Source organism: Meleagris gallopavo, chromosome 23 (assembly GCF_905368555.1).
Source record: "Meleagris gallopavo chromosome 23, MGAL_WU_HG_1.1, whole genome shotgun sequence".
NCBI lineage: Eukaryota > Metazoa > Chordata > Aves > Galliformes > Phasianidae > Meleagris > Meleagris gallopavo.
This window is the reverse complement of record NC_139426.1, coordinates 4,815,543-4,842,893: the sequence shown is the minus strand read 5'-3', so window position 1 is coordinate 4,842,893 and position 27,351 is coordinate 4,815,543. Positions and strand designations below refer to the sequence as shown.

The following is a 27,351-nucleotide window of genomic DNA, read 5'->3' as shown; positions in this document are numbered from 1 at the left end:
GAATCAGAAATGCCCCCCACAGCTGCAAACCAGGCACCCACTGCTTAGCCCTGGGGGGGCACGAGCACCCACTAGGAAGGGGAGCGCAGCCCTGCGCCAAGCAGCTGCTGTTTGCAAGGTGTAAATCAAGGATCGTGTCCTTGTCAGATGGGACACAGAGGTGATTCAGCTGACAGACTGCACACCAGGATGAGTTGAAACACATTCTCCCTGTTTAAATTTGATATATTTTTCTACTCAGACATCTAGCTATACAAACCAGCTCACTTGGAGCTCCACAGGCAGCTCTGTTAGCTCAAATGCTGCACAAGTGCTGGAATTGGTGCACAGGGCATGGGGGGGGGGAAAGAAGGCAACTCCATGTAAACATGCCAAACCCATTAATTATTACCAGCAACCCCAAGAATGTTGTTACAGCACTTGCTGGGGCACAAAGATGTGCAATGTTTAGCATCACTTGAGACTGAGTGCAGAACATCTCTGCATCTCACCCACATCAGGACAGCAGGAAGGGAAGATGCTTTGCACTCTGCATTTTCTCCCTGTCCAAGCAAGCAAACAGGGAAACAGTAAGATACAGCACGGTGCTTTCAAAAGCCACGTAGAGACAACATTGTTCCTGTTTTCCCTCCAGTTCTCCCTATTTGTGCAAAGTACTGAGATAATCAGTCACGCACAGACAAGACTTCACTCATTTCCAGTCCATGTAAACATCCCCTGCCCTCCCATCAAAGGGCATCCCGACATTCACAAGAAAGGGAATTGCACCTGAGCAGGCCTCCAAGATGCCAGGAGCAGCTTGCACATGTAACGGAACCATTATGAGGACTGTCAATATTTGCCCACTTTGGAGAAATCAAAGGAGGAATCGCGCTGAGCGGGGACACACTGGCTATAAAACGTGCAGCTGGGCTCACACTCAGCACCCTGGGATCATCCTGCTCCAGTGCTGCCCATCACGAGGCCATGAAGCTCCTGGTGCTCCTTGTCTGCCGTGAGTATCCCTTGCACGGTGATGGGGCAAGGCTGGGCTGGTGGCTCCTCTTTTTCAGTCCGTTTTTAGAGGGTTCTCTTTCCAACTCCACTAACAGCATGTCTCCAGTTGCAGGGCTGGCCCCTGCGGGCTGCAACGTGGCTCAGTTTGGTTCCATGATTAAAGAGAAGACTGGGAAGTCTGCTCTGTCCTACAACGGCTACGGCTGCCACTGCGGACTTGGGGGATCCAAGAGGCCGGTGGATCCAACCGACTGGTAAGTGAGGAGGCAGAGGGTTGCTGCCAGCCCTCTTCTCCCAGAGCTGAAGGCAGGGTGTAGCTGGGGCAGGCAGGGCAGGAAAGAACACGTGCCTTTTTCTGAACCTCAGATCACTTGTCTTCTTTGCCTCCCCCTGTGCACGAGGCTTGGAGCTGAGGTAGCAATGCCAAAACAGTCAGTGTAACCTTAATTCATGTCTTTAAAAGCTGCTCAGTAGCAGCAGCTCACACCATGCTCACCAGCTTACAAAAGGAGGACGATCCCTGAACAAACCTGGGCTAATTAAGGCAGCCATTTGGTGTTACACTAACTTGCTGAGGCAGAAAAATGGGAATGTTCAGGTGAATGAAGCTGCTCAGCAAGCGCTGTGCTGCACCCCAGCACACACAGGCTGTGCACCACCATCGTTTCCCCTCTGCTCCCCACCCTGCCCTGATCAGATCTGATGTGACACCAGGTGCTGCCATGCCCACGACTGCTGCTACAAGAAGCTGTCATCCCTGACCTGCGTTCCCCACCTCGTCCTTTACAAATTCTCCATGAAGGGAGGCCAGATCACATGCGGTAAGAGATGGCACGGGGCCCAACCACTCACACTTCCAGGGAATCCCTTCCTTGGTGTCCTTCAAACTAACCTGGCTGGGAAACCACTTGCTGGGGAGGGGGGTAGAAGTGAAGGAAAGGTGCCAGGAGCGGTGCTAACGTACCAGCTGGGGCCGTGGTAAAGTCGAGAGCTACAACAAAGGATGGGGGTTCCCCTTCTGTAAAGACCAAATATTGATCCAGCAGAGCTGGGCACAGAACACTTGAGGTTTTCTAATCTGGATGGGGACATGGCGCTGTCACCCTGATTTCCTAGCTGTCCCTTGTGCCAATCTGGAGCAAAAAATACCATCTCTGGGTGAAGGGACCAAAACCAAGCACTTCCTCATGACCAAAACAAGTATCTATATAAAGTAAACTAAACACTCCCTCCAGGGTCACTATTGGTTTGTAGCCACACAGTTCCATGCCCCAGGGGAGGATGATGGCAACAGGACTCATCATCAGCCACCCTAGGACTCATGGGGATGATTTGAAAGATAACTCCAAGCTCTTGCCCTCCCCTCGTTTTCCTCCAGGATCTGGGACTTCGTGCCAAAAAGGTGCCTGTGAGTGTGACAAGGCAGCAGCAGAGTGTTTCAAGAGGAACCTCAAGACCTTCAACAAAAGCTACCAGAATTATTTAAACTTCAAGTGCAAGGGCTCACTTCCCTCTTGCTAGAGATGCCACACTCGAAACCTGATGGAAATGCTCTAAACTGAGATTCTCTTCCTGCAGTGAGATGGAGCAAGGCACAACTCCAGACCCACTCCATCAAAAAGGCACTTGGAACCTCTCCACCAAGCCTGCCAGACCCTGAATTGATGTACAAGAAAAGCCTGCTCCTCAGAATTAAATAAATCAAAAAATCTTTGCAAATAAAAATAATTTTCCAAGACAACTTCTAATGTGTTGTTTCAAGACAGTGCCTGAACGGGTGGGAAAGCTGTAGCTTTGGAGAGCTATTGGATCAGACACTACAAGGCAGCGAGACCACAGGTGTAAACCAGCCCTGTCCTGCTCAGAACTTACTTACTAAAGCTGTGGGGCACTGCCAGGGCTTCAGGTTTCCATTAGAGAGAGGACTTCAAGTTATACCTAAACTTCTCCTCAGTCAGAAATCTGAACCAAACATTTCTACCAGAAGGGAAAAACGAGGTAGAACCTGGCTGGGAAAGAGCTAATCAAGTCAATGCTGCCCTCTAAGGTTTCTGAGTGCAAACACATCTCACTCCAGCCAACAGCAAAACATTTTTGTATTTACATTTCTATGTTGGTTTGGAAGCTCCATAGAACATACAGACTATGTATAGTTTTGTTTTTGTTTTTAATGCTTCTTACTTTGAAAAGAAATCATTTATCTCTGCCCTGGCTGATAAGGCATCTCCTGTTGTCTGTTGTGTGTAAGTACACACGTGCTTTCTTAAAGCTGATGCTCAATACAAGTCCAAAACTTGACTGAAGCTGGACTACTGCAAGCCATAAATCTAAGGCCAAGTCCTGAAGCGCTTCAGTTCAAATTCCCAATCATATAGTGGAAAGCACCACAGGTTTAAGAGGAAATTAAGATTAAAATCCTACCCTAGAAAAAGCCTGATTTACAAAGAGTGAACCAGACATAGTTTCCAGTAACCACTGCTGCTTGGAAGCTTTTTCCCCAGGACTCTTGATCCATTGGTGATACTAATTTCATTTAGAGACTAATGACTATCAAGATCCTGGCTTGGACTAAAGCTCTGGAGTTCCCCTGAAGCTCCAGAGTATGGCAAAAGGAGAAGAGACCGCAGATGTCCAAGCAACAGCACTCAGCACAAACTCCAAGTCTGCTCGTATCATATTTTACTACCTTGTTAGACTTCACCAGATCAAATGTATCAGCTCTGCAGCCACAGGAGTCCATTCCCAGATGAAAAAGAAAAGAGGAATCTCATGTTTGATAGCTTTGGCTGACACTTTTTTTTTTTTTTTTTTTTTTTTTTAAGAGAATTTTGGGACTATTCCCTTATTTTTTTAAACTTAAATAAAAATTAAAAAAAAAAAAAAAACCATGTTCCTGAGTTGAGAATTGTTATCACTTTCCCTGACAGTAAGGTAAAATAAATCTCCATAGTAAAAAGTTGCTATAATAAATCTAAGCACATGAAGAGATCTCAAGGCAAATCTGATGCTGCTGTGTAATGAAAATTCTCACCTTCATTATCATCACCACCAAGATAATGAAAAGCAGTCCCTACTTCTTTTTTTGTTTGGTTTAAAACTCTTCTCTCACACAGGTTGCTGTAGGATTACTGAACAACTGTCTGCCCTGCAAGTGAAGAAACAAAGTGCCCACGTGCTCAGCAATCTCCACAAAAAACAATTTCACAGTAACAACAGATGCTTGGAAGTTTGCTTAAGAGGAGATTTATCTTCATCAGCCTCCTTTGCTTTTCTCACCAGAATGCTCAGAACACGTTCAGTCATATATTTAGAGCTGCCATGGTCTTCACCAAGGTTATTTGGTTATCTGAGTCCACCTCTTTCCTGTTGTTATCTGCACAGTTGCTCCTGCTGGCCAAGACCTTCTGTCGGTGCCTTTCTTCCTGCCGCTTCTTCTTCTCCAGCCGCTGCTGTTCCTTCTTTTGTTTTTTAAATACCTGAGAAGGGAAGAGTAAAAACAAAGCTGAAAACAGACATTCTCTGCCCAGCTGAAGAAAAATAACACGGTGGAAAGGAGACGAGCAGATACCAAAGCAGCTGCCAGAAAATGTTTATTCCAGACTATTTATCTGAACTTTGTGTCACTGTGGGAAGAGTGCCGTATGTCATTAATAAATGCTCCTCTTTGTTGCTGCTACAGCTGTGGCTTTTCTCAAAATCCAGTAACTGGAAGTACTTTTTAATTAAGAGGAGAAAATAATCGCTGGTTAAGCAATCCTAAGCGCTCCCCTAATCCTTAAAGGATGTTTAAATCACTGCCACCCCTCCACGCACATACCTTTAAATTTTTATTAGCTCGACTCTCTTCATCAGATCTAGCCTGTCCTTTGATATTTTCTGTTTCATGGTGATGCAAACTCTGACTTCCAAAGATTCCTGAACTGCTCCCATTATCTTCACGCAGAGTTGAGGCACACAGCTTCTGATCTTTGCTCTGGGGATCACTCTGCTCCTCAGCACCTACCAACAACACAGTTTTTTCTCAGACACTCTACAGAGAAGCTGTCTCTGTCAGCCAATTCCTTCTTCCAGGCTTTCTGGAACAGTCATTTTTTTGGAAGCTGGATCAAATATGGAAAAAGACAAAGTTCAGTCTGCTCACTTCTGTCTGCTCATGTAGGATAACATGTTTGTCACTTGCTGCAATGCAGAAGGGGGTCTCTCCACAGTGACATGCTGTTATTTTTCAGAAGCATCAGAACAAAGCTCTACTGACAAGTGCTCATAACTTCACAGGGAAGTCACTACATCACAAGCAACAAAAAAGAAAAGTCAGGGTCCTCGGTGCTTAAGAACTAGGTTACACCTGGCTACATCAGGTTGTCCAGAGAATAGATCTAGGACAGAACATGCTCAGAGATGTTAAAATCTGAAAGCATAGTTATCTGGTGAGGAGGCCACAAGAATGGCTCCAGGGATTACTAATCTCACATAGAGCTTTTCAAGATTCTGGTGGGGAACAAATAGGATACAGTATGCTCAGTGTCATATTAGGAACTTAGTTTAGTGCTTTCAGCAGTCCCGGGTCAGTCTCACAACTGGCACTGTTACCAAAGACTATGCAGGAGCACAAAATCTGCCCTCCACATTTTTCTAAGTAAAGAAGAGGCAGCAGCACAGCTAACAGGAAGCTTCTGCTGCCAACGTCCCTGCTGAACTGCTGTTTACAGTGAGCATTAAGGTCAGACAGCATTTTTGTGAGGCACTAAGTGACAAAGTCCACGTACTTACTGATTCTTTCCACTTCCTGCACTTGAAAGATGGCAAATATTGCAGATTCTACGTTGTAGTCTTCCACTTTCAGAACCTGGCTTACCAACTCAATGTCCTGTCCAAGAGAATGATAACATCAGAGAGTTCAAATCAGTGACATACAGACATCCATTCAACAGCCATCTGCACCACTGGGAGGGGATTACTGTTTATGATGTTCCCATCAGCTCATACTCAATTTCTTCAAGAAAGTGAGGGGAAGAAATAATTAAAAAAAAAAAAAAAGTCCTGAAGATACCAGGAAAGAGCAGTACACTGCTTCAGCATAAATATTTCACTCTTGATCCTTTCTGTTCTCTGAATCTTCAGTAACCACGTCATCTAGTGACCATAGCTACATTTTGTGGAGTATGGGATGTCCAAATTTAGCAGAATTTGGTTTAAAACCAAGGGGTTTTTTTGAGAGAGATTGTAAGAAAGCTTCCAAAACTATTCACTATCCATAAAAGTATGTACTCGATTGATTCTAGGATGCTATGCACCCTAATTTATGCCTGCAGTACTGAGACTGTCCAGGACAAACACTTTTTCCTCAAGGATTACCTTCATGTATCAAAGAGTTTTGAATACGGAGCATAAAAAGGGCACTCAATACTTACTGAACACCCAGTTGCACTGCACACTTCTTGCACAGCAGCTTCCATTTCAATTTCACTCTCATCTTCAGAGTCGCCCTTCTGTTGCTTCATTTCCTCCTCCTTATTTGAGTCATTTTTGGAGAGCATCTACAAGAAAAGCAAAGCCCACAAGCATGCATTAGTTTCATCATATACAATTTGACACTGACATAAACTGGATCACAGCATGTATTTCTCAGAAAAAAATCAACATATCTTGGAAATTGTGTAACTTCCACCATCCCTAACACAACTTCCCAAGATTCATAAATACTCCACTGAGAAAACTCTTACATACTACAAGATCATGCAAACCAGTTAACAATCACTGGCTTTTTAAATAGAGTATTGATTTTATTATAGTTCCACACATCATACAAATACACACAGACAAACCCTGCCAACAGGGCAGCTTACTCCTTGATGGGAAAAAGTGAGATATGAAGATTATTGTATCTGGATGTTGCATTTCCGTCTGCTTCCTTCCTCCCTCCCATTTGTTTTTGTATTTGAGGTGAGGAGCCTAATTGAGATGGGGTTAACTCAAGACTTCTACAGCCCATATATCAGTGCATCACATTCAAGACTGGTTTCTAGGCCAGCAATTTCAGCACTTCCCATATGGCCTCAAGAAAACGAGCAGCACTAATTAAAACGATCTTAAGGATTCTTCTATCCCCAGGATGGAACAGGGACCACTCTCTTCTCTCAATGCAAACGAGAAAGTAAATCAACTGGCAACATTCAGCTGTTACTTATCAACCAGAGCTGATCAGGTCACTCTGACACAACCAACCTCCATCCGAAGATATGCTGGGGCTTCAGAATCATCGTTGATTCTCCTCACACTGTCATAGTGCTCTCCATGCCGATATGCAATATGCAGTTCCCTCACATTGCTTTTGTCAGTGCCTTGAATCTAATTGAAACAAACAGACTGCAAATGAGGATTTGAACTTCGCTTCAGAGTCGCATTTTTCTTAGCATTACTTAATGAAGTAATGATTAACACCGTGCTAGGAAAAAAGGACGCAGCTGCTGAAGTATCTTTAAACAGGAAGCTCTGACCTAATAATCCAGATGTACCTACAGTAACAACACAGCTTCTGTCTGAAGGGTAAAATACACATTGCTGGGTCAGTTACTTCATTACAAACAAAACACAGCAGGAAAATATTTTAATGGTAAGCTTAAGACGATTTTCTAAGCTTTCTACAGAAGCAGTTACAGTTTTCTGATGATCTTTTCCAAACCAGTTTTCAGTGACAGTGTTCATGCATTTCTTCCCCCTCAAGTGCAAGGAAAAAGAGAGTCTGATCAAATTGGAACTGCAGTAGGAACAGTCACCTATGGCAAGTTTTGCTCTGCAGTTGTGACAAGACACTGATTTGCATCTGAAGTGGATGCTTTGCTTAGAAAAGAAATACAATGAAGAAAACCATGAGATTTATTAACTCAAGAGCACCATTAATAATCAAATGCTCCTCTGCTCTGTCAGCACCAAGCACTGCAGCTTCTGTAAGAGAACTGGAGAATTTAGCTCCATCTATGAGATAAAAGCTAACAGCATTTCAACTCCTGCAAGGGATGCACAATATTACACCACGTTTGCAAGTCTCCTTTGCCAGAGTTTGAAGATCTGACACCTCTGCTCGAGAAGATGCCAGTAAGCAAATGACAAAACCCGCCTGCTTTAGGGCTCCAGAGTTTCCCAATCCTTTTACGTCTTTTCCCAGCTTGCAGAATTTACACCAAGTCACCTTTCAACCAAGACTGCAGTCTGTGCTGCATTAACAACCGATTTCACAAGAGATATTCCCCATTCACCTTCTTCTACACTTGTTCACCTCTGAGTTCCAACTCAACACTTGGTTACGTTTGACTCCTGCCTTTTACCCTATTAAGTCGTTCAACCCGTTGAATCTCAGATTTGTTTCCAACATTTCTCGTTTATCAGAGCATTAATGGTTATCTTGCAAATCCTGAAGCTCTTAAGACTGAAGATGAGCCAATTTCTTTGGCTGTGTATTGAAGCCTCACTGTGTGCTCTCTCCAAAGTACAATGGAATTTTAAGCTGAAGGTATATGCAGATTTAAAAAAAAAAAAATACAGAAATACACTAAAAAAGGTAAAGTTACCCAAAAAGCCAGCAAAATAACCCACGTGTCTGTGCTAACTTGTAGCCTGACACTTTCAGTCACTATAAAGAAAAAGTTAAAGGTCATTAAAGCTCTAAGAAGCCATCACAGGGATGCCCAACTCCACAGAGCTTCTGAGTAGGTCATAGTTTGAGAAACAGCTGCAGAGCCCAAACACTTCCCCTGTTCACACTTCTGCAGCTTAGTGCAGTGTATGCAAATAGTTTTCTTAAAATTAAAGGATAATGCACCATCTGCTTTTGACTTGAGACCAAAGGAGATATTCACACCATCTGCTTTAAGCATCTTGATGATCTGCTTCTCTGGAAATGCTCTCTTTGTAATTTAATCTCTCCAGTATGCTGCTGGGGCTCCAAAGTAGAGATAGAAAGCAAAAAAATAAAAATAAATAAAAGAAAGAAGTATCAAAAAATAAGAAATTACTACGGCTAACATTAAGAAGTTGTCCTGGTTTAGGTGAATCTAGCAATTAGGAAAGACTGTCAGCACGCTGTGATCCCCTCCAGAAACTCCTCACACTACAACCTGCTCTTTCATATGAGTTTCAAAGGCTTACAGACACCTTCCACTAATAAGACTCCAAGCAGGCACACAAAACAGATCTTCACCACAAACATTTACAACCCAGGAAAGGTCAGCGAGTGGGGAAAAAAAAAAAAAAAAAAAAAAGAGTTAGAGATTTTCAAGAGGATGTAAAAAATATGGATAAGAGTTAAGTATGCTGACGTTAGGATCCGGTTCAGAACAGCAAAACATGAACAGCACTTCCATGACCCCCCTTCAGGGTCACTGCCTCCATACAGTCTTGCAGGTCAAGCAGATCAGTGTTCCTACTCATCTGTGTCACTGGCAGGTACACTTGTTAAGATATTTATACATATTCACATATATTAGACATCTTACTGCTAATGGCTGCCATATAAATGAGAAATGAAATTTGTTTGGGTTCAAGAATCCATCTGAAGCTAGTTTGAATATACTTAAAGGAGAGCAAAAGGGAGCTGGTGGATGACTTGTTCCAGTCCCCCCCTGTAAAAAGGAATCACAGCACACAGCCCTTTCCAGAAGCTGATTAAACGCCACCCTCGGGTTTTAAAGCTTCTTCTCTCACGCTGTTCTGGCTCCATATATTTACTTTTCAAACATTTATTGCTGTCTTTCATTCCCTGTCCCCCTAACTGAAGCCTTGAGAGTTTTTCTTCAAGGCTGAAAAAGCAAGGACAGCTCTCCACCACGCCAAGCTAAGCATGGCTGCTGAGCAGCATTTTTGTTCTCTTTTAATGGATCAGAAAGTTTCAATACTTTGTATCCATCAACTAGAAGTGAAGCCAAAATACAAGAGTTTTCTTTCTCACCTGCCACAGCGGTGCATTCAGCTGATGAATAACCACGTTCATTTGATTGTTCCTTGCAAAGGCCACAATAGCATCATTGCCAGCAAAGGTACCAGGCTTTGCCAAATTGGTAACTGAAGGAAAAAAATTCAAGAGATTTATGAGAGTTAGAGACCTGGTTTCTGACAGTTCCAAAAGCACTGCAGGGATAGCAAGTAATAAAATTTCAACAAGGAGTCCAAAAAATAAATTCTGGAAAGGAAATTCCACTGTTAAATGGCAACTGCAGGGGCAAGAATCCAGCAGTGTCAGAAGTTTATGAGTATTAAATGACCACAGAGACTCCAGAAAATGCAGCACACCTTACATTATGCAAGACCATCAGTTCTGCATTAGCTCTCTGGAAAAGTGCCATGTACTAAATGACCACGCTGCTTTCATGCACCACCTTCATGTCACCTGGCACAAGCACAAGGCTGTGAGAACAAAGGCTGCATTGGTCTCTGCTTTGGATCTTCCTCTAGGTTAACACTATAAAATATCACATGTCAAGGAGAAAGAAATCCAAAGAAGTCAGCACTCAACGGCCACCAGTACTCTGAATGCTTCATTTTCTCAAGCGAAACCTCATGTGCTTCATTTTCTCCTTGTGAAAACACTAACTTTTCACTCTTGCTCCAGGTTCCTCCTAAATTCAAATAAGTTCCAGGACAACCCTACTGGCTCATCTTTCTATAGAAACGTAATAAATGTAAACTCAATGCTGTTACTAAAGATTAGAGGCTGAACATAACATACTGCTGGGATGAGGAATAGCTTAACAGGAAGTACTCAGATGAGAAGCAATCATATCCAGAATAACCTCATCTATGAGTGTCCTATGGAAACCATACCATGTTTCTCAAAGGGAACATCATCCTCCACGAAGGGTTCAAAGTCCTCTCGCTGCTTTATCATGTACTCCACCGTCTCCTGGCGATGCCTGAGGTGGTTCCGGGAGTGTCCCTCAAGCTGGTCACCCAGGGCACGAAACAAACAGTTGCTAACGAACAAGAAACCACCTGTGAGTGCGTTGGCAGCACTGCTAACAAAATGCACTATTAAACCAATGCAGAAAAAATACAGGCTGGACAGCGGGAACTGAGGTTAGAAGAACGCAGGGCAAGAATTAAGTGAACACGTCATCAGCTCCTACAGAGCAAGTCAAAAGCAGGCACGGTGCGGGGCCAAGCTGTCCTGAACTGCAGGGAGACAAAGAGCAAAGGCCAACCCAAGGATTCACGGACCAGCTTCTCAAAAGGCACGTGTCCAACCCCGTCCCCCCACGCCTGGCACCGCCGGGAAGCCCTCCGGCCAGCACAGCCCTGAGGCCGTCCGTGCCAGCGGAGGGCAGAAGGGCACAGACCGACGTTATCCGAGGATGCGGGGGGACGCCCGGATCCCTGCGGGGCGCAGACTCGCTCAACCAGGAGAGGCAGCCCCTCAGCCCTCACTCCTCCGGCACTCACCCGTCCCCCGGCACCTCCCGCAGCTTGAGGCCGAGGGCTCGGAGCTGCCTGGCGAGGCCTCCGCCGCCCTCCGAGGGCTTCGAAGCCGCGCCCCCGGTGGGCTGCCGGGACCGCCGGGCCTTCTTGGGGCCGCCGGGCCGCGCCCGGGTCGCTTGCTTGCGGGACATCCCCGCCGGCGACTTCGCGCATGCGCAGCGGGACGGCACCATCGAGAGAGGCGTTGGGGTGTGTAGAGCGCCGCCACTCTGCTCCCCCGCCCTCCCCTTCCCGGGAGGAGCGGCCGCCAGGGGGCACCGCCGGAGCGGAGCTGAGCCGTCCGAACCCGGGCTTCTGTTCCATCCGAGCTGGGGCACAAACGCTCAACCAGGGTAAGCGCACGGTCGCTTTACAAAGGTATCACGACACAGTGTTCCGGATGCCAGCAGGACTGCTGCAATTCTGCTAGATTTATCCAGTTTTCCCCGTCCCATCACAGTAAGCTCTGCTGAAGAGTCTGTTCCCTTTTTCTTACTGCCCCTCTAGATGCTGGCCAAGGACAAAACCGAGTCAAAATTCGGACTCCTTTGGACACCAGCTGAGCATTTCATCAGTGCAGAAGAGCCATGAAAAGGCATTCTTAATTCAATCTGACCAATAAAAACCAGGCAGAGCCCATGTGATGCCCGCGTCTTCAACTGAAAGCTCGTCATGCCCCTAAAACCTGGGGTCACCCAAAAGTCCGTCAAACACTGCTGTATCTTCTGTCAGCAGAAACACAGCACAACGCCCAGACGCTTCTCTGAAGTTTGCTTACAACAACTCTTTTGCTATTTCCAGGCACAGAACAAGCTCTTCTCACCCCAGCCACGCTCCAGCAGTTCATCAGGTTAGAGTCCTCCTGGATTCCTTCCCCTTTAATTGCGGTTGTTTCAGTTCTTTCTGCTGCTCCCCCACTGTGGAGGGGCTGCTATGCAGTAGCACAGATAGCATTTGGGTGCATTTGAGGCTACAGGCTTGGTACTGTGTGTCTCCAAGCCCTCTGGGATCAGTGACCCTTCCTTTTCTACCTTCCTTCCTTCCATGGATTCTTACTGAGAAAACCGTCTGTATTTTACCCCTCAAATAAAAGAGATTTTGTTCAGGCACTCATTTTTCAGAAGAGCTGAGAGCCACCTACCTGGGCATTACTGAGAGCAAGAGGTTGTCCTGTGAATGCCAACAAGAGTCCTACCAAGACAATTTCCAGATCTCTCTTGTGGGCTCTGAAAACCTCATGGATCTCAAGTCACGCTTCAGTGAGCACCTAAAACCAACAGAGTTGCTCCTATAAGAGTTGATAATAATCAGACACTGAACACTCAAGAATCACAGAAGGTTGGAAAAGACATCTAAGATCATCCAGTCCAACCCCAATCACCCCCACCATGCCCACTAACCACATCCCTAAGTGCTGCATCTCCACATTCCTCAAACACCTCCAGGGATGCTGACCCCACCAGCTCCCTGGGCAGCTGTGCCAGTGCTTTATTTTACTCTTTATTTCAAGTTCTAGGGCAGTGAGCAGTGCTAAAGCAAGACAGACTTCCTTACTGTCAGTCCTGCACGTAGGTAATGTTCATCGTTGTGGTTCTAACGCCAAAAGAGAAGGAGAACAAAACAACTTACCAAGGTGGTGCAGAAAGCCAGTGCAAGAAAGAAGCAGGACAGTTTTCCTGCCTTTTTGTCCCTCGCTCTCTAATGAAAGCACTGCATTCAGTACACCAATTAGACAATTCTTTGACTGTCACTGTCCAACCAGGCTGTGCTTAGAACCCTTAACAAATTAAGTGCTAATTGATTAATAACAGTAGTGCCATTCTCTCAGTCTGGCTGTCCCTGTGAAAAAAGCTGCAGTCTCATTACACCATGGGATCTCCTTCTGGATGGGAATTGCTCAGTGATAGCAGCCACTGTAAAACGTCTTGGCCATGAAGTTAATTATTAACTGGCCAGCTCATAAAAACATCACACTGTGAGAGCACAACACACTTAAAAACAGCTGTCACTAGATCATGCATACAACAGGAATAAAGGAACACATAAAAGGAGACAGAAACTTGGGAAGTCCTTCGGCTAAGGGAAGACAAACTGCACTGAGGTTTATCTCCATGGAGAAATCCATGGACAAGCTTAGCAGCGAGAACAAATGGACAGCTTCTGGAGCACCTCAGGCTGAGAAGGCTAGTCCTGCTCCCACTGCAGGGGCTGCAGGAATGAGCAGAGCAGAACCCCATGCAGAAGATGCTGCTGATGTGGAGAGATTGGCATTCACTGAGGGACATTCCAAAGAAATGGAGAGCTCTCCAGGCACAGAGCTAGACAGTCCTGATGCCTTGAAAACAGTGTTTCCAGAAGGAGACGGTCTGAACTCAGCATCTCTTGCTATGATAACAAACCGAAGCTCTCCTGAGGTATGCAGTTCTGAAAGGAACGACCAGCCTTCACCCACATCATCTCTTGCAGACATGGACTGCTTGGTCTGCTTCAACAAGTACAGCATTTACCGGGTCCCAAAGCTCCTGGGCTGTCAGCATGCTTTCTGTGCGGTCTGCCTGAAGCTTATCCTCAGGAAAGAAGAGAATACTTGGATAATCACCTGCCCCCTGTGCAGAAAAAACACGTTCGTGTCAGGAGGACTTATCCGCACGCTCCCAAATAAAGAAGAGATCATGGACCTCTTGGAACACCCCGACTCATGTCCTGAGGTACACGTCTCTGCCATAGGGCTGGATAGCAGCAGCTGGGCTCAGAGCAGCCAGGACATTTTAAACAGAGACCAAACTATTCCAGCAGACAACAGACTGGCTGTGCAGAGACTTGTGCTGCTCCTGCTGCTTTTGGTGATTCTCACCATCCTCATCCTCCCGTTCATATACTCTGGGATGATAAAATGGGTCATTTGTATCATGCTGACTTTGGGGTTGGTCATGTCTATGGTGCTTTGCTGCACTCCTAAATTTTATTGGCGCTGTAATGGAAGCTCGCTCAGGTCCTGCCACAAGGAGACCCACATTGCTGCTATTGCCTGAAACAATTTGAGATACCTGGAGATAATGCCTCGCTCCCCTTGCACAGCTCAGTGTCAGCAGCACGAGTCAGTTACTGGACTTTGAAAGCAAACACATCATAAATTCAAAGCGTCTGACATAGCCCTAAGGCTGAATGGCTATGCAGAGTGCTGTTTTAATTTTATTACTGAAAACATAGAAAAACATTCGTATTCTGATATTTGTAAGAGAAAATCGTAAGCCTTCCTCACAGCTTTTATCCCAGATGAATAATTATTTTGTTTTGCTTTGGTCATTTTGTTCTTGTTAGTGTCATCTCTGGATTACTGCTGCAGAACATTATCTGAAACATCTGACACTGAAAATTTGTCCCCATTGCTGTGTTTTCCTGCTCTCTTAACATACCCACACCTTTTCTTGTGATAATGTGGGGAATTAGCCTGATAATCTGGGACTGGACAACTAGCCTCAATGGAAGAGGGTGATTTTAACCCAGTGTATCACCTTAATGTGTATCATGGACCTAAAGGTTGTTGTCAGTGGTGGGAAGGTAGGGCTGGGAGAAGGCAGCGTTGGTTGTTGCCACCTTAAGTTGCACGCAAAACTAGAGAAGAGGCAAAATCAACACTTCTAATCTTGAGTCCACAACTTGCAAAGGGCAAGGCTCTGAAAAGCTCATGACATTCCAAGCTCTCTGCGTTATTTAGCACAGAAATGGTTCCTCTCAGCTGCACTCCTCTATCTGGCTTCCTGTACCACCTCTCCTCTTGCTCTCTTTACATTAAGTGTGACATTGCCCTTGGAGATGCCCACAATCCTCCTTGTAGAGATCAAAATAAATCTACCAATGGTTATGCTATGCCAAATCTGATTATTTTTTTTTAATATATATGGAATATATCCATTAAAGTTTAATAATGCTAATTGCTCATTGATTTCTGTGTTTCAATTCTGCGTGCCAATTAACATCAAAACATTTCACAGCTCCCTCGCTGACAGGAACTACAACTGAGAAAGCATTCTGTGAGTAAAGCAGAAAAGTATTGCATTGGGCTTTTTTCTTTGATTAAAAAAACAAATCTGTCAAGCCCTCTCCACAGCAGTGGATGACTGGTACTGTAAATGTTTGTAACAAACGCTAATGTGAGCCTCAATGTGATGTGCATGAATACAAAAGAATAAGCTAGAAGGGTTAAAGGAAAAGCATGCACCAGCTGTGCAGAACACTGATCTCATTCAAATGACAAGACAGCAAGGATAGAACATACTGTCCTGAAGATAAGATGACAAAGATGACATGGACTACAGCCATAACATAGCCTAATTAAAAACTGAAGGGCAGTTTGGCCCAAGAGAAGACACTTGGGAAGAGACCAAGTGAGACTGGCACCAAACAACACCCACTCTAGAAGGGTGTACAGGTCACACCCAGCATCAGTTTGTTGTCTCCAGTCAAGAGATACTGCTCCTGAACTGATGCTCATAGTGCACACACACACAAAATTATTAGAAAGGAATCTTTTACCTCAAAATGATCATCCTACAGCTCTATACCAGCACATTACAAACTTGTGCTCAGCAGTTCAACTGGAACAATGCCTGAACCTTTACAGCCACCAACAGTCATCCAATTCAGAGTTCATGGATGTTGGCGGAAGTTATTACATCCTATGAGCTGAATTCTTTTACAGCAGCTATTAATTCCCATCTGACAAGATAAGGCTCAATGACAATGCAATCCTTTGAAGGGGCATATAAGTTTATGGTGGAAAGCTACAAAAAAAATGTGTTTGTATTCTAAAACATAAAAAGATTTGTTTGTATGCAGTTCTCTTTCATACCAATCTGAGTGGCAATCAGGTTTCAGTTCCAAATTACCCTGCCTTGCTTACAGTAGCTAGGTGGGTCCTGATTTCACATAGTGATTAAATGACATAGCACAGAAATAGTGCACGGTGAGAAATGGGCCAAGGTGGTGGCTGATATACTGCACAAATACCCCAGAACTGTGTTTTGTAAGGACAGAATGCCATGGAGACATTAAGAGCATGATGAGACCCAACAAAATATCGTGGACTGTATAGACAGAACCCTAGACCAGGTGTTCTAAATTGCTTTTAACTGCAGGAGAACTTTCAATCCTCAAACACAAGAAACAAATCTGCAGATTTGGGTCTGAGAACACAGATTGGTGTCAAGATGGCTTTCTGCTTGTTGTGAACCATGTGCAGATGTCCATTGTGGTTACCTGGGTCAGTTTTTGCACCCCAGATGGGATCATGGAGCCTTCTGAACCTCTCGTCACATTTAAGTTCATGATGATGCCCAAAAACCAAAAGGGTGATAAGAATAAGGAGTACTTGTGAGAGCAAACCTGAAGGTGTAATGTTAGTAGCAAGCAAGCAGGACAAGGATGTTTGGCCAAGTCAAATTTGGCTCTTCAACAGAACACATTTTAGATATTTTATTTTAGAAGACTAAAGTAGCAGATTTTTATGTATACATCAGTTACCCAGCAGCCCAAACTAGGTTCACTTTCACAAAACGTGATCATCCAGCAAAGCTGCTTGCTTCCTCCTGAAAAAGCAGATTTTGCCAAGGATCACCAAGCACTGTGCTTGCTCCGCTCCACCACTGGAGCAAAAGTACTGACCAAAACCCATAAAACCAATGCAATGCAATTCAGGGAGCTGAATTAACTCCACAGCCTTAGCACAACCCTAGGAGTTCTACAAGGCCAATTAACCAGAGCTGAGCAGAGCCAAGCTGATTGCACCCATAACTCTGGGTTATGGATGCTGGTGTTTGCTGATGGATCATTCTGCAGTTTGATTAGGTAACAGACAGAGCTGTGTCTCTGGGCTGAGGAGATAAGGAAGTTCTGCTGAGTGTATCAGGGAAATAGGAAGTCCTGCTTGGATGTGGTTACTGCATATGTAACATACACCTGGGAAACTCCTGCATACGCAACACGAGTAATATATATAAGCTGAAGATCCGTTGTGTAAGCTGTGAATTATAGGAGGATGACCCCCAAGCATCCAGCACTGCTATTAGAGAATGCCTGCTTTCTAACACTCCATCTTGAGTCTTAGAGACTTTCCTGCTCGGCTGATTTAAAGTATCAAGCAGCAGCTGGCCTTGCTGCTTCCTCCCCATCCCCAGAAGGCCGGCCAACAGCGCAGGTAAACCACCGCCTCAGCCTGGTGCCCGCCATCACCTCAGGTGAGACGCCGCCTCAGCGCAGCGCGCTTCCTTCCCGCTCTTCGTAAACTACGCTCCCTGCTACGCTATCGGCGTAAGGAGAGCAGAGGGTTGCCCGGCGCCATCCGTACGGAAACTGCGTAAGGGTGACGGGCAGAGTTGGGACGGGCGGAAGGGGCGGGGGGCGGCGGCGGAAGGGAATGCAGCGCTCCGGGCCGGCAGCAGGTCGGAGCCAGGCGGCGAGAGGGGCTGGGACCGGGCTGAGGGGTGGGATGGGCGGACACCTCGCTTCAGGCTGTTTCCTGAGGGCACTGTAGCGGTGTCCGAGGGCTGCGCTTCTCCTCAGGTATTGCTGCTGTCCCCTCAGCGCGTTTTCCCGCTCAGCGTTTCTCTTTGCCTCTCCACAGCTCCGGGTCCTTTTAGGATTCCTCCTTTCCCAATAGAATTGCAAGAAACCACATCTCAAAAAAAAAAAAAAAAAGTGTTTGTGTGAGAAACAAGCGCTGCAAATGATTTAAAAAAAAAAAAAAAAAAGATCACTTTCAAGTGACATTTCAGATGATGGCAATGCTATAAGTTGCTGAATGACGTTGTAGAGTCCTGAATTCAGTGCCACCAGCTGTACTACCCCAGCACATTTTCCCTTTTTTCCCCGTTTTCCTTAGATATTTATGAAGAAGTCGATATCTGTGTACTGCTCAGAGCTCTCCTTGACTGAAGAGGTGACAGAAAAGGGCCAAGTGAAGCTGCCCTTTTAAACACTCAGCATCACAAATCACTGTTTATTTCCAGTACTGCTTCCCATAATAAGTTAATACATCTATGTTCAGAGGTGAGTGGACACGCCAGGTTATTTTGCGTGAAGTTATTGTGACTGTGTTCCATAATTTCTAGGCAGTCGTGTTGAGTCAGGCTCTGGATGGTTTAGGAAGATCAGAGCTTAGGGAGTGGTATGAAATGGATTTTGGTCACCCACGTGAGGGCTTTGGAGCTGCTGAGGTAATAAAAGTCTTGGGATTTTGGCAGGGGGTGAAATCCTGGAAAGCATGGAGACATCTCACTGTGCCTTCTGAGCCGAAGCCCGAGGCATAGTGCTGTGTGCTGAGGGGAGGTACAGTGCCACCTGGACCAGTGCTGATCCCTGGTAGAGTGTACCTGGCCCTCCCCTCCTCTGACTGGAACAGAAAGAACACCGTTTATTTATTCCTGAGGACTTTGTGCTCCCGTGTTGCTGGAATGTGATGTTTCCATGGAAACGTGCTGAGGTTCCTTAGACCTGTGTGCTCAGGCCATAGGCGGCATCAGGAGATGCTTGCTACAGGGAGGCTGAGCTCTCCTGGGGACAGGCATGTGAATTACAGCAGTCCCCAACCTTTCAGTGATTAATATGTGTTGGTTTATACACTAGCAGTTACATAGTGCAAGCCTTGAGGAATATGAATAGCCTCAAATACATTTCTGAGTGAGACAGCAAGACAGACAGCTTACCTGGAACATCATGACAGATAGCATGGAGATAATACAGTCTCTACAAAGAGCTGCTCCTCTGCTGCACTTCTTTCTTCTGGGATTCTAAACTACCCTGTAAGTGGTGCCTGAATCTTCTGAGATTGAGTGCTTGGTTAATGCTGTTACAGCAGGTTGTCTCCAGTTCCTAACAGCAGGGTTCAGAGGAAAGTATCCAAATAACAAGCACAAAATGGTTTGCCATTTGTGATGTGCCCTTTGGAAATGGATTGAGTCTTGATGTAGTCAGTAGAACTTTCAGGTAATGTAAGTGAGCTTTGGAGCAGACTTACTGACGTTCGATTGTGAAATGCGCTGCTGTCACCTCTGCCTGATTTCTGTCCTCTCTGCTAGCTGCTTGGATTAGCAGCCAAAACTCCCTGTATACTCAGTGAGGCTCCCAGAAGCCCTTTGGAGCAGTTCATTTGGAAGTGTGTGATCACAAGCTGCTTACATTTTGGTGCTCTGAAAATAATATTTTGGCCCAGCCTAAGTTCCACGTAGCATGGGGATGTTATGTTTAGGGAAACGTAGTGGGAGGTTGTATAGGTAAGATTATACTATAAACAAAGCATAGCAATGGCCTTGGGAAATAAGTAGTTCCATTAACAGTCGTAATCAGAGGCTGCAGCTGGACTTAACTTTCTTAACACTGTCAGCAAAATGAACAGAGGAGCAATTTGGGTTGGGGATGACATAAGCAAATTATTTCCCAGGCAGCCATACTGGTCCCTGTGCCAGGTGCAGAGCTTTTATTTTTCCATCTCTTTTTCCACTAAATACGTGAATAATATGCCTGAATGGAGCCCAGTTTCTTTGCATCTTGAAGTAGACTTCTCCTTTTGAGAAGTATTGTTGATTTTGTGCAAAAGAACTAAGAACTGGTGAACAGAAAGCCTCCTATTTTCTCTAGTCACGGCATCATGTTGCAATGAGATACACGAGTTGGGCTTTGACAGACCTGCATTGCTACAGACCAGCAAGTGTGACAGTGAAAAAGCAAAGGCAATTTGTTTCCTCGATTTCTGGTTTCTAGTTGTTATGTTATTTTTTTCCCTTCTGCTTTTTCTTCTTTGAACTTCCAGGTAAAAATGGCTACAGAAGAGAGGTGGAAAAGTTCGGGTTCAAAGCAGCATAGTGGGGCTGAACAAGCAGAAGAAAAGGAATCGTGTGTGCTGCTGAGCCAGCAGCTGGGTGAACCAGGAAAATTCACTTATGCAGCACTCTGTGGGGTATCCCTGGCGTGGCTGTTCCCTGAAAAAGAACAAAGGTACTAAATGTGGGCACAGGAAATGAGCACAGGAGGTGGCTTTTGGAGCGGCTCACACCGAAGTGGTGTCAGAGTCTCTTGCAAATGGGATGGATTGGGTTTAAAAAATAAAAAAAAGAAAGACTTAAGTGTATCCCAGGGAAGCAGGGGCCACTCAAGGCTTGCAAAAATACTCTGTTACAAGGCCTCACCTGTCTTTGTTGCCTTACAGCTCCTTCAGGACAGAGTTCATTGAGGGCTTGGTGAAATGGCTGGACCTGCCTGATGCTGTCTTGCCTGCCATGACAGCATTTGCTAGTGGCTTAGGAGGTGAGGGCACAGAAACTTTTGCCCAGCTTTTGCTGAAGGATCCCGCCGTGAAAGATAATCCTGTTGTCATTACCCAGGTAAGTTCGTACGTTCCCCTCGCCTCTGGTTGGTTTTACAAAAAAAGATCTGTCATACTTGCCTGTTTGTCCAGTTCTGTTTGTACAGTTGGGGAAGTAAATCAGAATCCTGATATGCATTTTCTTCTGTGCAGCTCTGTGGGTGCTTAGCAGTCTATCCATTCACAACACGTGGAAGTGATGAGCATGAGATGCAGTTACTGCTGAATTAACATTTTCTGTCTTTGATGCCTTTGCCTTAGAGACAACTGTCAAATCTTTTACTTTGACTGTATTGCTGCAATCTTTTTTACACGCATGGGCATTCTGCAGATTTTGGTGAAACACTGAACATGAGAGGCCCTATTTTTCATTTAAGAGCCCCTTTCTCTTACTGTGAGCAAAAGGGGGATTTTGGAGGAGCAGGAAAATGTGTACATACAAGGAGGTGTGTAGAGGGCCAGCAGTTTTACAGTTTTAATGTTCCTTCTCTAATACAAAGCACTTCTACATACATGACAAGGCTGCATAAGAGATGATGGAAGTGTTCCTTCTTGGTCATGATGAATTCCCTTTATCTTTGCCTTCTTTTGTGTCTCCTAGCTGGTCCATAAAAGGCATCAGAGGATTTGCTCCAAACATCAGTATGTTATAATGCTCAAAATATTATAGCAACCTCGCTACAGTGACAGAGATTAATGAGCTTAATCAGCTTAATTAGTAAGTTTAGACAGATCTGAAATAAGAGCAGCTGTTTTGATTTATTTTTTTTAATTATTTTGTTTGCTCAAAACAGTAAGCGTACGTTCAGTTCTTTCTGTGTTGAGATGACCTAGCATTTCCCAGGCTCGTTTCCCTAGCTCTGTCTACTCCAGGATGAATTCTCTAGAATTAGGCTGCTGCATTTAATAAGAGTGAAATTTTGGCAAAATGTAACTTGTGCTTGCTCCAAGTTTATGTTGTGTTAGGTCTCCATGTGCTTTTACAAAACAGTCTCTGGATCCTCAGAGATAACAATCTCTGGGATTGTGCAATATTTTGTTATGAGAACGGAGGCACTTGCCACGGTTCCTTGTGGAGCACAGAAGCCTTTGATAACAGTTCTTTGATTAGTTGAAAGCAAAGATCAGTAATAGCTATCAGCCTAATGCCTCAACAGTTGGACCTCACGCAGTCCTGTGAGGTGATCAGTGTTGTCAGATGAAACATATAATTAAAGGTTGCTGTAGGGCAAGGCATGAGAGGCTTGCAGGGTGTTGATGGGAAAGCATACTGGCATATGGGAAACTTCAAGGTACCAGACTGAGATAAGCTTTTTCCTTATTACCTGAAAATAAGCCACAGGATCAAACTTTGTCAGTTCTCCATCTGTTGCTTTATGGCACTACTGTTTCTTTGTGTTCTGCTGCTGCTGACTTCACATTTACTATTTATTTAACTGTAAATGTTTATTCCAGGAACACACTTTAATGCTCAGTGTGTTCAGTGGCAGGGTCCTGGTGCATTGATGCTCGTATTTTTGAATGCCCTCTACCAAGGGATGATGCACAGATCAGGAGGTGAGCTCACCACTGATTCAGTGAAAATTGGAGGATTATGGATTTATGCCTTCATTTGAATTTATTGCAGGTGATGAATACATGCAAATGCTGTCTTTCTAGACAGTAGTCATAAAAATAGCTGTGGGTGTGGTATGAGAAAGCAGTGATTCCTGTCTGGATAGAAATAAATTTTCTATTTGCATTTAGTGACAGCGAAAGGAGGGGAAGAAGTTGATTTTGCCCACTTTTGTTTCCTGATAGTGGGTGAGAAAACAAAATTCTTATGAATCTTTTTTTTTCTTGCTTTGAGCAGGCTTAGAATGCCCATTTTCCTGTGTTTTTCCTTATTGTTATTTCCCTCCCACACACAGTAGCATTGCAGTGTGAAATCTCTATGAGGAAATAGATTTTGGACTTATAGCAATTAATAAAATACTGGCAAAGACTTGTAATAAAGATTGCTTTCCTTTCTTTTGTGAGGTTTTGTGTGTCCTGAGCACAATTAAAATAAAAAACACCTCCACTTCAAAATGACCAAACCACAATAGCTACTGCACAGAGAGAGAAAACAAACAAGTTGTGAACTGATCTAATCAGTGCTGATTGGACTCCAGGTGACTGCATGGTAGTACGTGCAAAGCCTGAAGCACTGATAAATACTTGAGTATGCTAATGGTTACCAATGCAATCAAACAGTTGTTCCAGTTTGTCACCTGATTACCCGTATCCATCTCTCACCTTTTGAACTACACGTGTCTGAATGCTTAGGCCAGATTTTTGAAAGAAGTTATTTGACGTTTGGTGCCACTGAGCCTACTGGATAAATTGTGTAGGAGCTGAGCCATGACCTATGGCTCCTTCACAAAACCCAGGGAGCATTTATTGCTCTGAACTGGCTCTGTGCAGCACAGCAACCCTGCTCAGGAGACTGCCTACATTAGCAAACGACAGCAGCAAGGTCAAAAGCTTCACCTAACTCCAGATTTCAGGTTCCATTCTTGATCAGCTTTCTGCTTGGGCCTCACAGCCTTGGGCTTTCTGCTGGGCTTTGTCACCTCTGTGCCAGCCCCTCCTGGCAGCCCTGAAGCCAGATGGGGGGCATGGCAGCAGTTACAGTGCCTGGGGACTGCAAAACCCAAGTTCCATTCCTCCCTCTGCCTGGTGGATTTATGGTTCCATTTCCCACACCCTGCCAACCTGCCTGGGGAACTGCCTGCATTGTGCACAGAATGCTAACTGTGCCTGGAGCCAAAAAGAAGCCTCCTTTTTTTTTTTTTTTTCCCTTACATTGTGGTGGCTTTCGGAACACGAGAGTTCTGATTCACAATGACAACAGTTACTCATGCACTAGAGATAGCAAACCAGCCCTCCTCTCCTTTTCCTTTGGCCACTGGGATGCAGGAGGAATGCTGTCTGTGTTGTGCAGAGCCCAGATCAGCAGAATCTTCAGGAAACACTTACCCTGTTGGACCTTGCAGGGCAGGCAGGCCAAGGATGGGCAGAGCCACATAGACATTTAGCAGCAGAGCACCTGAGCAATATATCTGTAGGAAACTCATATGTAAATGTTAGGCAGCAACAGAGCAAAGGTTTTGGAGTCATGCCTTGTAAAAAAGCATAGATTCTGCAACATACATTCAGCTGCACTGACCCTGTGGTTTCCCTCGTGCTATGTAAAAGCTTTTCTCCTGTATGAAATAGTAGACTCTCCTTAAGTTAAAATGATATTCAGAGTACAGGTCCTAATATTTGACTCAATATCTACAGTCTGCCCCTCTTCAAGGACTGGGTTAAAGATGCCTTGTTCTCTATGCTTCTCATGCAGCAGATTAGAGACATTTTTACAATTCAAATGTTGCTTAGAAGCTTATGGGTCTAATAAACATAAACTCTTTGGCAGCATCCTGTGTCTTTGAATGTATTTTTCATGTTCTCAAGGGGTTAAAGGATTCCCTATAAAATTAGCTGTGCTTTATGCTTGGAGGAGAGGAACTAGCTAGACTGAGCTAGTGCTTAGTGTTTTAGTTATGTAAATAGCTTAGAATTTATTGTTATTGTTATTCAGTGACAATAAAAGAAGAGAACACAGCAGTAAAACATTAGAATTTCTCATCTGAGGAGCACTGACCTCTTTCATGGGTTTGTCCATGGAAGCCTTATATTGATCTGTTTTTCCTATTTATTTTTCAGATGGAAAGCCAACATAGCCCCTCGATCTTTACAGATAGCTATAAATCTTGTGATTTCTATTTTTGAGTACTTAATCCATAAGAACTTCATGCTAGTTCAGCCCTACTCCCTAGAGCTATGAATTCCCAGAATGCCAAAGGAAATAGAAGCCACTGGTCCATCTAAGTAACATTCAAACCTATTTGAGCTGAAAATTCGAGTAGGTGTGACTAGAAGAGCAGAAGGCATCAGTGCAGCTGGGAGCTTACAGCCTGATTTCTCCAGACTTTGAAGTCCTGTGTAATCACAGGGCGTTCAATTGCAACAGGATTGCTAATAACAACGACAACAACCCAACAATCAGCTGCTTCAGCACATACCAAGCAGGCACTACTCTCCCATCTTGTGCTTATCTGCTTCTGTCCAGCCATTTGTACCTGCATATGCATAATTGTGCACTGGAAGCATCTGGCTTTGCTCTGTTGATTTGTAGCTCCCTACCTTCCCACAGGCAGAATAGACACTCTGCAGCCATTAAATCGTGGTGTGATGGGATTTCATACTTCCATTTTAAGACCTCTAGGTGTACATCATCACTCTTAACTTCAATATTCTTTTTTTTTTTCCTTTTAGGATCTTTTGTCCTTCTCTCTCAGAGATGGTAAGTTTACATTAGTGTTTGTAAGGCTAACATCAGTGAGTTCGTATCTGATGCTTTAAAATGCTTGAAGAGCTCAGGGTGCCAATCGATTTTATCCTACATTCCTTTATAACAAAAGCAGCATGCTCTTCCCCTGTGTCCACTACAGGAAAAACAACTGATACTACCTGCAAAAACTCAGCAACTGGTCACCTCTGTAGCTTCACATGTACTGGCATGCAATTGTGTGTAATGATTGAAAAGTTCTGAAGTTGAATACCTAGAGTGGAATGTTTTTCTCCTCCAGTGTTTCCAGGGGTGCAGGTGACCTCTTCTTCCTTTTGGAAAGCCATGGAGCAGTTATGAAAATTTCAACCCTAAAATCCTCTGCAGATCACTCATTGCCTAGAAGGAAAACAAATACATATTCAGAGAATAAATTCTGGTGTGAATAAACGTGATTCACTTAACTTCTGGCTTACAATGTGTAGCATTGATTAGTCTGATAAATTTCATGCAACAGACTGCCTACTGGACAAAATGTTCAATTTTACAAGAAGTCTGTTTTATATTGCAGCTTGCATTTTTTAAAAGCCCCGTGTTGTAGCGTGTTCACACAGGAAAGAGCTCCCTGGCTGCTGATTAGCCTATTTCACTTGAGAACAAATACCACTTTTGTTCCTGTTTTATTTTTAATGGAAAATCAGCTTTTCAGTTATTGCAAAACTGCCTGTTTTGCTAAGCTGGAATTTAAAACAAATGTATTTTCAAGCCTTGGTGACTTATTGCCAAGCTGCCTAAGTGAGAAGCTAAGTTGTGCATTGCAGGCAGGATGGCTGCTGTTAAGACTCCTGCTTGGGTTTGCGTGTTGTGCTACATATCAGGGATGAAAGGAGGATAAGTATTAACCTTATTTCTCTACTAAGCACAGATTTTAAAAGTGAACTCATTAAAGCCTACTGAAGCAGCTTGGTATCTTGGTAATGATGGTAATAAATAAATAAACTGAACAGATTGCCAGTGGCCATATTTGGTCTACGTGCAGCACGTATCAGAACTATACTTTGTAGTTGTGTCTTGCTGGTATCTTTATGCAACCCTAGAGAAACTGTTGTGCTTTTCATCACAGAGTGCACCAAGAGCCCTTTATAAAAGCCTGCTATCAGCAAACAGCAGATGCTACTGAGAGAAACACATTAAAAAAAAAAAAAAGAGTTGGCACAAATAATTTTGAAATGTTATATCTAAATTTTTATGATTACTTTTCTAACAACACTTGTTTATACGCCCAGGAGCAGTCCTTTCTCCTGTTGCAGGTTGCGTGATGTCGTCCACTCCTCTGCTCCTTGTCCTCTATCAAAAGACAATGAAAACCTAAAGATTTGAGATCTTTTCCTCCCGTATAGGCAGTTACCTGGTGCAGTGGCTCTGCTGACAGGATGAGGTTTGCACTGGGGAGGGTTTTCCATTTAGAGCTCTCTTCTTTAGACAATAACAATTGTCTTCAAACACGTGAAAGATGAAGAGGGCCTGAGGGAAGGAATATGCTTTTGTGTAACGTGGTCCTCTAGTGCAGCTGGGTTTCTCCACTTGTTATTTAATGTGGTGTGATGAAGACTGATGGATTACCTGGGCTCTCCTCTGTTTAAGGGTACTATGATGCACGAGTGAGGGTGTTGATCTGCCACATCAGCTGGCTGCTGAGAATCCCCTTGGAGGAGCTGGAAGCCCTGGAGGAATCTCTGCTTGAAAGCCTGAAGGAACAAACAGAGGAAGAGTCAGAGTAAGAACACTTGGCTAAGGGATGAAGGAGCACTGCTGGTGGTTGAAAGTTTAGCATCAGTTATTCTGCCTAAGTCCAGGCTCTGCTCATTCCCCCTGTGGCTCTTAACTTAATCATTTACAGCTTGATGAGAGTTGCAGGGCCCTCAAAGCACTTCAGCTGCACTGAGAGCCAACAGTGCTCAGCATTTGTAAAATCAGAGCTGCAACCCAACCTTGCAAGCTGGTAAATGCACACACCAAACTCCTTCATCTCCTTGTTCCTATTTTGTCTCCTAGACTGTAGATTATATTTAAGTGCACCAGAAAGATCTGTATCTCTTGGCCTAATACTCTTCAGATAGAAACAAATAGATTTACAGAGGAATTGTTCCCTCTGGAGAAACCATGACTCTTAAAGGCACACAGGCCAGATGCTTGC

The 27,351-nt window shown here is 44.4% G+C and overlaps 4 protein-coding genes and 1 long non-coding RNA gene across 10 annotated transcripts in view; 3 read left to right on the top strand and 2 right to left on the bottom strand.

Annotated features, from left to right (window-relative positions):
- Positions 1-641: 641 nt before the first annotated feature.
- LOC100539729 (group IIE secretory phospholipase A2-like) lies at positions 642-2,705 on the top strand. 2 transcript variants are annotated; one of them, XM_003212308.5, is made up of 4 exons: positions 642-994; positions 1,103-1,250; positions 1,711-1,817; positions 2,375-2,704. In XM_003212308.5, the coding sequence occupies exons 1-4, from the start codon at positions 967-969 to the stop codon at positions 2,515-2,517; spliced, it is 426 nt and encodes a 141-aa protein (XP_003212356.2). In that variant the 5' UTR covers positions 642-966; the 3' UTR covers positions 2,518-2,704. The 2 variants fall into 2 exon arrangements, with proteins under 2 accessions (XP_003212356.2, XP_085098344.1); XM_085242218.1 differs by having other exon boundaries at positions 642-1,250; positions 2,375-2,705.
- Positions 2,706-3,652: 947 nt separating this feature from the next.
- Positions 3,653-11,641, bottom strand: OTUD3 (OTU deubiquitinase 3). The gene is made up of 8 exons (XM_085242217.1): positions 11,428-11,641; positions 10,813-10,961; positions 9,941-10,053; positions 7,222-7,344; positions 6,408-6,533; positions 5,767-5,863; positions 4,814-4,995; positions 3,653-4,472 (listed from the first exon to the last, which is right to left on the bottom strand). Exons 1-8 carry the CDS (start codon positions 11,634-11,636, stop codon positions 4,296-4,298), a joined length of 1,176 nt encoding a protein of 391 aa, XP_085098343.1. The 5' UTR covers positions 11,637-11,641; the 3' UTR covers positions 3,653-4,295.
- Positions 11,642-11,653: 12 nt separating this feature from the next.
- RNF186 (ring finger protein 186) lies at positions 11,654-15,377 on the top strand. Its single transcript, XM_010722953.4, has 2 exons — positions 11,654-11,795; positions 11,950-15,377. The coding sequence occupies exon 2, from the start codon at positions 13,458-13,460 to the stop codon at positions 14,472-14,474; it is 1,017 nt and encodes a 338-aa protein (XP_010721255.2). The 5' UTR covers positions 11,654-11,795; positions 11,950-13,457; the 3' UTR covers positions 14,475-15,377.
- A 1,567-nt stretch (positions 15,378-16,944) lies between these two features.
- On the bottom strand, positions 16,945-26,905 carry LOC146542892 (uncharacterized). Of its 2 annotated transcripts, XR_014887933.1 has the most exons (4): positions 26,778-26,905; positions 25,429-25,553; positions 19,146-23,883; positions 16,945-18,118 (listed from the first exon to the last, which is right to left on the bottom strand). It is a non-coding gene; the product is annotated as an uncharacterized LOC146542892 (long non-coding RNA). The 2 variants fall into 2 exon arrangements; XR_014887932.1 differs by having other exon boundaries at positions 19,146-25,553.
- Positions 17,826-27,351, top strand: part of TMCO4 (transmembrane and coiled-coil domains 4) — a 37,875-nt gene continuing 28,349 nt past the window's right edge. For 2 of the 4 annotated variants that reach the window (XM_003212306.5, XM_010722955.4), the window contains exons 1-6: positions 17,871-18,003; positions 18,323-18,489; positions 20,249-20,433; positions 20,645-20,819; positions 25,142-25,169; positions 26,799-26,931. In XM_003212306.5, coding sequence (XP_003212354.2) covers positions 20,255-20,433; positions 20,645-20,819; positions 25,142-25,169; positions 26,799-26,931 — 515 coding nt within the window. In that variant the 5' untranslated portion in view covers positions 17,871-18,003; positions 18,323-18,489; positions 20,249-20,254. Of the gene's footprint in view, positions 18,004-18,322; positions 18,490-20,248; positions 20,434-20,644; positions 20,820-25,141; positions 25,170-26,798; positions 26,932-27,351 lie in introns of all 4 variants that reach the window. The other 2 variants (XM_085242641.1, XM_085242642.1) reach the window with 2 other exon arrangements.

Bases quoted from the DNA above. Each gene is read 5' to 3' on its own strand.
- LOC100539729 (XM_085242218.1), top strand. From the start codon at position 967: ATGAAGCTCCTGGTGCTCCTTGTCTGCCGTGAGTATCCCTTGCACGGT. The intron at 1,251-1,710 runs GTAAGTGAGGAG...ATGTGACACCAG, and splicing joins CCGGTGGATCCAACCGACTG to GTGCTGCCATGCCCACGACT. The intron at 1,818-2,374 runs GTAAGAGATGGC...GTTTTCCTCCAG, and splicing joins GGGAGGCCAGATCACATGCG to GATCTGGGACTTCGTGCCAA.
- OTUD3 (XM_085242217.1), bottom strand. From the start codon at position 11,636: ATGGTGCCGTCCCGCTGCGCATGCGCGAAGTCGCCGGCGGGGATGTCC. The intron at 5,864-6,407 runs GTAAGTATTGAG...TCTCTTGGACAG, and splicing joins GCAGTGCAACTGGGTGTTCA to GACATTGAGTTGGTAAGCCA. The intron at 4,996-5,766 runs GTAAGTACGTGG...TGTTGTTGGTAG, and splicing joins GCAGGAAGTGGAAAGAATCA to GTGCTGAGGAGCAGAGTGAT.
- RNF186 (XM_010722953.4), top strand. From the start codon at position 13,458: ATGCATACAACAGGAATAAAGGAACACATAAAAGGAGACAGAAACTTG.